General features: G+C 54.4%; 1 protein-coding gene across 5 annotated transcripts in view; it reads right to left on the minus strand.

Moving 5' to 3' along the window:
• The window catches only part of Cntfr (ciliary neurotrophic factor receptor), a 38,627-nt gene that overhangs the window by 14,484 nt on the left and 12,638 nt on the right, over positions 1-11,505 (minus strand). For 4 of the 5 annotated variants that reach the window (XM_031377099.1, XM_031377097.1, XM_031377098.1 and 1 more), the window contains one exon: positions 3,381-3,465. In XM_031377099.1, the coding sequence (XP_031232959.1) occupies positions 3,381-3,465 (85 nt within the window). Of the gene's footprint in view, positions 1-3,380; positions 3,466-10,842; positions 10,863-11,505 lie in introns of those variants that run through there. The other variant, XM_031377100.1, reaches the window with a different exon arrangement.

The following is an 11,505-nucleotide window of genomic DNA, read 5'->3' on the forward strand; positions in this document are numbered from 1 at the left end:
CCCACTCCACACAAGCACCTCACCCCCATCTTAACCATCCAGGCTGTGGGCAAGCAGGCAGGCCTTGAGAAAGTAAGCCCTGGGGAACTCCTGGCAACTGTCAACTTTGTGAAGCAGAAACTGCGTAGGGTGGGGTGGGGTAGGAGGTGGGGGGCTGGGACTGAGGGAGTGATCTGCCCGTTCCTCACTTGCCCCCAGGAGAGGCCTGTCAGAACTAAAACCAAAGCCCTGCCCTAGGCCTGGCAGCCCAGGCCAATCCAGGCGTGATGGACAGAACCCAGGAGACTGGACATAGAAGGGAAGAAGGGAGCACCTGTCCAGAGGGAGCACCAGGTAGAAGAAGCAGCGAGCAGTACAGTCACAGAGGCAGATCCACAGGCAGCAGCCAGCAGAGGGGCCGGGCCGGCATGCAGGATCGGAATCTTCAGACACCCCCACCTCCTGCCCCCTGAGCCTGGAGGGGCAGATGCTTCCCTCATCCCAGCCAGATCTGTGGAGTGAGGGTGGGAGGGGAAAAGGGAGGGGGAAGGGGCGGGGGGGGGGCTGCGGGATCCCTCGTTAACACTCGCTCAAGTCTCCCCTCCAGAGAGCCACCCCGCTGAGTTGGGGGATTTTCAGAGGCAATTCCTGTTAACGAGCCAATTAAGTTGGGCCAGTGGCCTCTTAATTAGACTTGTTAACACCACCAGGACTGCTGGGGGAGGGGGGAGAGATCCCTCAAGGGCCCCTCAGTCACCCCCTCAATGTAGCCCCTTCCCCAGGACTGCTTGTCTCTGGGCTGGAACATCTGTCAGGTTTGATGCCTCTGTCACCCTCCCTGGCCAGGGTCTCTGTGTCTGCCTCTCTCATGCTGCCTTGCCCCTCTTTGAGCCTCTCTGTCCCTGTCCGGAGGAGGGGGAAAGCAGGAAACGGAGCCAGCCCTGACCACTTGTCTGTGGGGCTTGGGACCAGACGAACAGAGGATGAACGGGCGGAAGGGCGGTGGCTGGGGGCCTTGGAGGCCACAGCTGTGAAGCTGGACCAGAGACTGAATGGAGGCCTCCCCCTGACCAGAGGCCCAGTGTCCAAGACTCAGGCCATAGAGCCCCCCCTCAATCAAATAGCTCCGGCCACTGAGCCCCCTTCCAACCTCCTTTCCAAAAACCTGGAGCTTCCAGGAAACATGCCAAGCCCCTCTCTCCACACAACCCCCCCAACAGAGACTCTGCATCCAGCTGCCTGAGGAGGAGCAGGAGGCTGCAAACTGACCGTTGGGGAGGGGGTGTGGCCACCAGGGTCCCAGCAGCAATGTATCAACACTGACCAAAAGCCGTCCAGAACAAACCTGGTCTCGGTATGGGTATGGCCCTTTAGTAGTGGGTCAGGGGGTGGATGGCACAACCACAGACGAAGCGACACCTCCTAATAACAAATACAATAGCATTGGACTAAACACTTCCCCCATCACACATTGTCTGCCTTGGGGGGAAAAAAAAACATGGAAACACAATCTAATAGCAACGACAAAGGGCAAAAGAGAGAGACACGCAACAACCGCAGGCCTATGCCTGCAGGAGCAACTCGGCATGGACAATCACACAGTGTCACGACTGTTACAATGACACAACTGCAATATGCTTCGGGAACGGCACAGGCTTGATCCTCTGTCTCTGGACAGCCCCGTAGGTGCCCCTCCTGATGTGCTGTCCATTTCAGAAATTAAATCAAGCAGCAGGGGGAGGGTGGGGTTCTTGGCCCTGCCGCGGCGACAAATGCTCCAACGGGATCAGCTGTGAAAAGGTTGTTAGAAGCCAGGATGAGAGACAGAGACAGGATGAGGTCATGGACGAGGGGAATGCAGAGGGACAGAGCTGATGGCTCCCTCACACCTGCATGCACAGACTCACACAGGGACTACGTGCCGGAAACGGTCCCCCCAGGGTGTCCGGAGCAACTTCATATCACCACACATGCAGGATGAGGATGGTCACCCACAAAGCAGCAGTACACTACCGGCCGCTCATCGCAAGGTTACAGTCACGCGTGGGCTCAACCACACGGGGACACTCGCTATACCCTCTCAGGGACGGTTACACTCGATACACCACCACAGGGCATGTACAAAAAAAGCAACTATCACCCAGGGGTACAACTACTCATGGGGACAGGGTCTCATGGACAGGGTGAGATTTAACAAGAAGAAAAATGTACTATCGCACACGGGACATGGTCGATGATAACAGTCCTACACGGGCATTCACTCAGGTAATACACAGCCTAGTGATACAGGCACACAGAGACACCCAAACAGAGCCATGTTCTCACCTAACTAGAAGAAGTCTCACACACTCTGAACTGCTGTGACCTTATGCCAGAGCTCTGGCCATATACAGCCCTGACTGTCATACACAGAGACCTTTGCGCATAAGGCAGAGGTACCTGGTAGGTCCTGTGCTGGTCCAGCCAGGAGTTCTGGGACTTACCAGGCTCTCTCTGGGCTTCAATTACCAGTCTCACAAGGAAGAGGCCACTGATGCCTTGGCACTGCCCTTTCAACCCATGCGCCATCTTGAGGAGGGTGGAGGTCAGCTATTAAGGTCTGCTAAGTGCCTGGGCCCTAAAGTTACTCCCTCTCATGCCCTGCTTCTCATTCCCTCCTCCAGCCTAGGTGGAAGCAGGACCGGATACCAATGAAGGAACTTGGGGGACCTAATCCGAGACAACTTGCAAGTTCAGACTTTAATGTAGTGAAAAGCTGACAGTCAAGTTTAAAGGGCATGCGTTTCCCCAGCAGGGATGCAGCTCCTTGCTCTATAAGTTATGGGGACTCTCTCTAGACAAACAGCTGAGGGGTGGGTAGAGAGTCTACCAACCACCCAACCCCCAAGCAGTGTCTCTCTCCTCCAGCCACTCCCAACACCCAGCCCACCTTAGTCACTAGCCCGCTCCTATCTGTCTCGATGTCTGTCCACCATCTCTGTCACTATTCTCCTTCAAGGATAAAGCAGACATCAGGGAGTAACTTGTAAGTTTTGCCCAGTCTCTTAGTTGCTCAACACCCCTACACATCTCATCCAAATACTTTAATACTGTCCCCGCCCGCCTCCACTCCCAACCCTCATCCCACCTGCCTGTCCCCTCCTGCCTGTCTCCTCTACCTTCCTTACAGGACAAATTATTTCAGGCCAGAGACACAATCAGCATGCGACCACCCAGGTGAGGGCAGTGCCTGATGAGAATCAGTGGGTCACCCTGCTTATCACTGTCACTTGGGTGATGTATGATGTATGTGGGACAGTACCGTAGTGTGGCTCTTGGGGGCATCTGTGCACTGGGGTGCCAATGAGGATTCATGAAGAGTTCTGGGACAGAATGGGCAAGCGGCTCTCCCAAGCACTCACCCTGTGGATTGTGTTTCTGGGTGTAGACGGCGGCAGCAGCGGCAGCAAGCACAGCACAGCAGGCCCATGGGACAGAAGCAGCCATCTGTTGGGAGAAACAGGGTAGGGAGGGGCAGCATCAGCCCAGGCAGGCACCTCTGAGTGGGGTTGGGGGTTACTGCTCTCCAGGAAGGCCAGGAAACCTCAGTCCCTGGATCAGGGCACCTTGACCCCCAACACTCTTCTTAGTGGGGCTAAGGGGTCCCCTATCCAGCAATGGAAGCCAATAGATTGGCTCCTGTACGAGAGGTTCACTAAGAGGCTAGAAGACAGCTACGGTGGTTTGTCATTCAGTAAAGACTTGCTGACTACAGAATGCAGTCAACCGTGGATGAGTTATAGACCATCAGCAATGCCAGGGCCATTTTTCAAAATTAAAAAACATATCTCCACCAGTGAGCTTAGCTAATTATGTATACTCACCACAAACAGAAAGGGCGATGTTTTAGCTTAATTGAGCATGTCTCCAAATCGCCTTGAATATAAGGCTATACCTGCTATACTCCTGGGGAAAAAGCCTGAACCCTAGATATTTAAGAATGCCTTTGATCTATCACTGGCTTCCACACAGATGCCTACTGGGCTCTAGGAAACTCAGGGCAGCAAGACAGTGGTGTGTATGCTAGCCAAGTCAGAGGTTGCTTCGACTTTATTATGTATCGGCGATCAAAAGAAAATGAAGACTGTTCATAATGTAAGTCCTTACCAAAGGTCGTAGAATACCCTTTACCTCAGACACATGATCTCAACAGCCCAGGGCCCCCAGACTCCATGTCTACATGTGCTCATGCAGGTACACAGAGTACATCCAGGATATGTCCCTAGAAGCCAGGAAGAATCCAGTGGTTCCCCCACTTATGTCCTTCCTCCCCAAATCAGTCCAGTTCCCCCACCCCAGCACAAGCGCAGAACCGAGGCAGGAAAACATTTCTTGCAGCATAGGCTCTCTGTTTTCCAATCTGAGGATGGAAATTGAGGGACTACCAACCATGCAGAAGCAGAGATCCAAAGACAGACACTAGGGGCTACTGTGAGATTTACCATGGCTGCTGTCAGGTCCAGCCAGCCTCACAGTAGACGTTGGCCAGAAACACTGCCCAAACAACCAGATACAGACCCAAACAATCAGCTCCACACTAGCACTGTCAGAGAGCCCATCAGACAAAGATGGATACAGCCAGATAAGCAGTGACCAGCGTATAGCCAGCAAACCGAAGCAGCAGCCAAAATCACAGCAAGCTGCTCCACCAGACCCTAGCCGAGGAAGGGCAAGAGCCCAGGCAAAGAAACCAGCAGCCAGGGAAACTCTGACACACAAGCAGAGAAAATGCTAGACGCAAACAGGCACACACTCAGACAAGAAGCTCGAGAAAGAACCAGAGCCGCAGCCGGATGCTCAGTCAGGAAGTATCTGCCAGAGACACTGTCAGGGACACAGCCAGAGATAGCATCAGAATTACTGCCAGAGAGTCAGCCAGACACACAGCCAGAGAAGCTGACATACTGCCAGATACACCCAGAGCAAGTGTAGAGGAAGGTGGGTATCAGCTGTGGCGACGAGGGTGGAAGGGAGCCTGTCTTCCTGGGAGCTGCTCCTTTATGGGCATGAGCTTCCACTCCCCTCTTTGCCCTCTTCCACCCACTCCAGATGGATCCCCTCCTCTGAGCCTGCCTGTCCTTATGGCCATAGCCACAGGTACTCTCTGCCGGTGTGGTCTTGACTCCTTTCCACACCAGCGGCTCCTAGGGCCTGGGCTACCTTTTGGACAGGTTCCATATGACCCTCAATCATTCCTCATCTCCAGCCACTCCTCTCAGGTCTAGGAGATTAGGACAATGACACAGAACTAGCCAATCACAAAATGACCCCAAGTCAGCTAGAATGCCAAGCTGGTTGTGGAGAAAAAGAGACAGGCAGGAATCCTACCTGGCTCGCCTAACCCCCCAGCCTTGGAAGGTAGCCTTTAGACCCTCCTCCTCCCTCTCTGCCATCTGTCCAGGCTTCTCTCCTAGATCCTCTGCCTTAGTGCCAGTCCTCGGACCACCACCTGGGAACAAGAACCAGCACATGGGCAGGCAGGCAGGTAGGTAGGCAAGGAAGCAGAACAGGCAGAGGTTAGATCCAGAGGGAGCGACAGAGCAAGAGAGCAAAGCGTCTGCTCTCTGCTCCTTCTAGGTCCTAGTCACGCTCTGGAGGGGGAAGATGTCCAAGACAGGCACACATGCATCCCCCCAGCACACACACACACACACACACACACACACAGAGTCAGGCCCCCACAGGGGGAGGGGAGGCTTGTTCATCAAAGTCGCCTCCATCAGCCCGATGAGTTACTGTAAGGGCCGGGCCCTGGGCCAACGGGGCTGCAGCCACAAGAGACGGGTGCTGCTGAGAGCTAGTGAGCTAGCTAGTGCTGCAGAGAGTGGGGGTGGGGTACCAAGACAGACACTGCAGGGTCTGGGCACACAGAAATGAGAACCTTGGGTAGGAGAAACAGACATGGTGAGGCAGAGTGCCGAGTGGGTACTTACAGGGACAAGGACCAGAGACAGAAGTTGAAGAAGAGACATGAGGCGGAAGACAGGGCACCCTGGCTGGGAACTGCAGCTATTCCAAATGAGCAGACAGACATAAAGGCTCACTATGCCCACCCTAGACCATCTCAGAAGCCCGTGTGACTCCTCTAGCTGGGAAGGCAGCGGGTAGTCAATGCAGCCATCAGGACCGATAAGGTACAAGAGAGGGTTCTTCCTGCAGTTGGAAGGATTCTCACTGGGGATCTAAAAGCCCAGTCTCTAGGAAACAGGGGAGAAATAAAGCCTTAGCTCTCTGCTTCTGCTGATACAAAGAAACAAAACCACCACCACCTCTCTGCCTTCCATCACCACCAACTCCCATCTCAGGGTAAACAGCTCCTTTCCCAAGTCCATACTCTATGACTCCAGGATAGATCTAGATGAGAAGTGTCATACAACCCCAGAGAAGGTTGTACTCCAGCCTAAGCCCCTTTATGGACCACTCAAAGAGGGCAGCCCCAGAATAAAGATGGAACAGAGTGCCCAAACATCATGAGAGCAGCCCCGTGCCCTGCAACACAAGCTCCCAGTACCACTTCTCATGTGCAACCACGTGCCATCAGCACCTACACATACAACTAAGATATAAGACAAATCCTAGGACTCCAATGGAGTGACACTGCCCCACGGTGACACAAAGACACTACCCCACAGTGTTAATAAGTCAGGAGAAATGACACACAAGTGCACGGTTCACAATGACACACAAGCACCACAATCATCACAGTAACAATGTTGCAGTAAGAGTCAGTCACAAAGATACCAACAATGCACTGACACCTGCTGAGATGGATACAGTCACACAGAGATGTTGAGAGACTCAGTGGCATACGGAATGGTATCAGTTCACAGAAATGCTATCACGCATGGAGGCTGACAGTCACCATTAGTAATACTGCCAGACAGTGTTGTATAAGCTACAGGCTAGTGATCTCAACTATCCAGTATTGGAGTCTGGTTTAGGATTCTGGACCCCAAGACCACTCTTACCAGCCCCAGCAATGTCCCAGATGGTCCTATGTCCCCACCTCACTTGTTGCCTAGCTAAAGGGACAATCTAGGGGGTGCTGTTTGGAAACCACTTATGTCTGCAGAGCCACAGCCAAGAGTTTGGGGAATCCCTATCAAAACCAGGTTTGGGCTGTGGGTTTGGAGGACTGCTGAGCACTGCCTGGGTCTCAGCCCCAGCTGTGTGTAAGCGATCTGCAGGAGCTATGGGGTGGAGGCTGGTATGAGGGTTAGGAATGTTCATTCTGTTCTGCCCTTGACAGGGAAGGAGAAGGGCTTCCTCACAAAGTGACCTCAAAGCAAAGTAACCAATCCATCTCCAAGTTGGGTAACTGAGATCCAGTAGTCACCGGCCAGGACTCCTTGCAGTGCCCGGTGCAGGGCTGAAGTGACTCTTTCACAGCTTCCAATCCCTTTGACAACTCCAAACTCCCACAGCATGAGTAGAAAGGGCACCCTTCCCATTTCCTCAGAGCAGCCTAAAGGTTCTATGTATGAGCATGAGGCAGGCAAAGGGGACACTGACTGACTCAAAGGTCTGGGATGTCAGCAAGTCTCCACCCTGTGGAGAAATTCGGATGAAGCAAGAAAGAGAAGACATGGGGACAAGGATAGGGCGAGCAGGGAAAATTAGCCCTGGCCTGGACAAGGGAGAGCTTGGGAGAGACAGGGCAGGAAGCTCCAGGAGGGGGAGGAGGAGTCTAGGCTAGAGGCCCCCAGATCCCACCAGGCCTAGACAGCCTGGACAGTGTGGGCGGAGGGGGCCTGGTGCAGAGGCTTGAATGGTTCACAGGCTGGATTGGGGGAGGACCAGGCCAAGGAGGGAGGCCTGGCTCCTGGCAGTTGGCCAGCAGGTCCCCTCACCAGGAGGGGGAGGGGGAAGGGAGAAGAGGAGGGCACAGGTCAGGGCCAACTCCTGGGCTCTAGGCTCCCACTCAACAGTAGTGTGACTCTCTCCTGTCTTGCTGACTCTCTCTGGTTCTATGCCTTTCCCTCCTTTGAATCTAGCCCTCCTCTTCCTCTCATCTCTTGGTGCCACCAAGCAACATAGGACCCAGAAGCTGTGACCGAGGTTGGGATTCGAGACTTCTCCTCCTTGGCTGCCACAGCCCCTTCCACGGCACATATGCCCCCTCCTCCTGCTTAGAAGCTGAGCACGGGGGGGGGGGGGGGGGGGGGGGGGGGGGAGAAGAAGGAGGCAGCATTAGCAATCTCCCAGCTCCAGCCTCTGGCTGAGGTTGTGGAAAAGGAGGCCGCCCGATGTGAGTGAGTTGGGGGGTGGGGGTGGGTATCCGCACCTGCTGTTGTGACCTCCAGAGCCGGAGATGGGGGCCTGTGTGGGGGACACACAGATTCCGATGGATTTTGGCAGCAGCCTGGACTCTAAGTGCTCACACCCCCCCACCCCCAGCCTCTTGTACCGTGGGGACCCTGAGTTCAGCATGTGCGTGCCCTGCTTGCTGCACGTGTGTACAGGCGTGTTGGAGGAGCCTGGGGCCCTCCTATGATGGGTCTGACTGAGCAGCTAGGGACGTGTCCTGGGAAGGTGCGACTCCATCCCACCAGCCTGAGCCCACATATAGAGGTCCACCCAGGGTCCTGGAAGCTGTACTCAGAGCAGCCCTCTAGATGCAGGAGGTCTGGGCTTTTTTCTTCAGAAGGCATTTGCTCCAGCCCCTGCCTCTTGCTTGGGGAGCAGGAAAAGGGCAGAGGAATTCATGTCCTCTCGTTGGGCACATGCTCTGGACAACTTCACAGAATTGGAGGCACAGGTGACAAACGTCAGCCCAAAGTTTGTGGTTCCCAGAAGAACCAGAAGGAACCCTCCACCCAGAAAAGGCAGATAGATATATCAGTTATGTGAAGGGCTGGGAGGGGCACTCATTGCATGGGAAGGTTAGACAGTCAGAAAGCCATGATCTCTGGGGGATAGGCAAGACGGTATGGCTGAAAGAAACTCTCTACAGCTGGGGTAGGAGGAAGGAAAGGGTCTACAGCAAGTGTGAGGGCGGGAAGAATATGGCAGGACAGTGCCCTCCACAGAGACAGAACAGACAAAACGGCTCTTCAGACTGGGGACCTAGTTCAAAGGCTTGTTTCTCTACCCTCACTCCTAGCAGATCATGGCTATAGTATAACACACCCTTGAAAATACAGACATTGGCTAGGCATGGTGGCACACGCCTTTAATCCCAGCACTGAGAAAGCAGAGGCAGGCAGATCTCCATGAGTTCAAAGCCAGCCTGGTCTACAGAGCTAGTTCCAGGACAGCCAGGGCTATATAAAGAGACTGTCAAAAAAAAAAAAATCCATGCATGGATACACACACACACACACACACACACACACACACACACACCAGCAGGGCATTAGAAGAATGGGTTTGTAACAGGAAGAACTGAAGATGGTCTTTTTGGCAGAGTCAGAGTTGGTGGGGGGAGAGGTCTCTGTTTCCTTATGGAACAATGTTCTGTTTCCTCTACCCCCTTAGCATGCACGTGCACCATGCATGCTACTTCTGAGGAGCCTTCTGCTCTGCTGGGTAAGAGCAAGCCATCCTCCCTCCCCCTCCCTGCTCTCCACAATCTGTTCCTGATGGTAAACACAGGCGTGAGTACACATGCCCACATGTTCACACACACCCGCAATTCAGGGTGACACAGGACCCAGTGTTCACCTCACGCCGGGAAGAAGCACATGCTAGAGGGCAGTGCCAGCTAGCCAGCAGAGCTTCCCAAAGACCCTTCTCCACACGCACACAGCCAGTGCTCGGCAGACATGCCAGCAGTCTCACATACACACTGACATCCAGTCACAAGCACGTATCATGGCCTCCCCTGTAGGCAAGCACTGCCAAAGCCTCATACACACATTGGTGCATACACATGTGCACGCACACATACACACATGCACACACACACACTCTCTACACACACACACACACACACACACACACACACGTTAAAGTCACAGTTGCACACAGAGACTCCCTCACATGGACCACCGACTCACATACGGATACTATCGCACTCAAAGCTGTCAACCCTCCACACAGATGCCACCATATGCCTCCAGAAACCCAGAGCTCCCCAGCCACTCTCAGCCCGCCATGCTCCCAATGGGAAATACACAGACACTCATGACAGTCACACTGTGCTGGAACCTGGATGTGCTTGAGAAGAGCAGATAAAGCAAAGTGGCTGAAGCCAGGGGGCTGAGAACAGGAAGGCGCACTCTTTGCTTCTTTAAAAGGCGAAGAACGACAATTATTTCCCAGCCAGCTCCTTCTTCCTCCAACCCTGCTTTCAACAACATTATGGGATGGAGGGAGATCCAGGAAGGCTGCAGGGGTGAGGAAGCCCTGGGGTCAGAGATGGTGGTACCGGTTACAGCAGATACCAGAAAAGCCCCAAACAAGCCCTACTGCCTCCCCGATTTCTCCAGGCTAAGAAGCAACAGCTTTCAGCCTGTCTTCTCCCTGGCCTGTGCTCTGTGGTTCCTACCTGTCTCTAATACATCCAGATAGCAGACCTCCATGCAGCCTGGACAGGAGATTGGGGTAGGGAAGGAGTCGATGCATAGGCCTTCACCTGAGCCCCATCATCATCGTCAGGCCCACAGAGGTGGAAAGAGAGGCAGAGCTTCGGACAAAGTAGGCTCTCACCTAACTGACCACCCAGGATAAGAGTCCTAAAGTGTTCTTGAGTACTGTAGTTCTGCCCCAACTCCTGTCACAGGATAGGAGGTTCTGATACTCGGTCCTAAGGCGCTGTCCAGGCAGAAAGGAATCCAGACAGAGCTAACAACTGGCCACAGGGCTGATGTTCTCAGCACTTGCCTCTCTAGTGGTAGCCGTGGCCCTGATGCCTGCATCCCATGAAGAGCCTGTTGTGTTCTCTGGTCCAGGCTTGACAGCAAACACCAGGCGCAACACCTAAGGAAACTAGCCAGCCAGGGCAATCCTATAAAAAGCCAGGTGATCACGGAATTGAGGAAAGCAGAAGAAAATCAGGTGGGGAGGGGAGGGATAAGAAACCCAGATGACAGTACCCCAAAGAAGGTAGGTACTGGAGCCAAACGAAGCCAGACACTGGGGACTATAGAGAGCTGGGAGGTGTGGACAAATGAAGCCAGGCTTCGGGGATCAAATGAAACTAGGCAAGAGGCCCACAGGATGTGAGAGAAGAGAGATATCAGGAACTCATCCCCCTGTCTAGATGTCACCCCCCACACCCTAGGCCTCTCTCTCGGTAGCCCCCTCCCCCAGGCCGATGGACACAGCCAGAGCCCCCTCCCCTCTCAGAGGCCTGGTCCGCCTGCAGCCAATGGGCCCCGGCCCCATCCCTGAGACCTCAGGAAGTCCCAGTCCCTCCCACCGGCTGCTGAGGCAGGGGGGCTGGGGAGAGCAACGCAGAGAAGAGAGACAGCTTGGCAGGGGGAGCGCCGAGCAGCCGCGGGGGGCGGGGGCCGAGGAAGGAGCGGGAAGCGCCGCGGCGGGCTG

Source organism: Mastomys coucha, unplaced genomic scaffold, assembly GCF_008632895.1.
Source record: "Mastomys coucha isolate ucsf_1 unplaced genomic scaffold, UCSF_Mcou_1 pScaffold18, whole genome shotgun sequence".
NCBI lineage: Eukaryota > Metazoa > Chordata > Mammalia > Rodentia > Muridae > Mastomys > Mastomys coucha.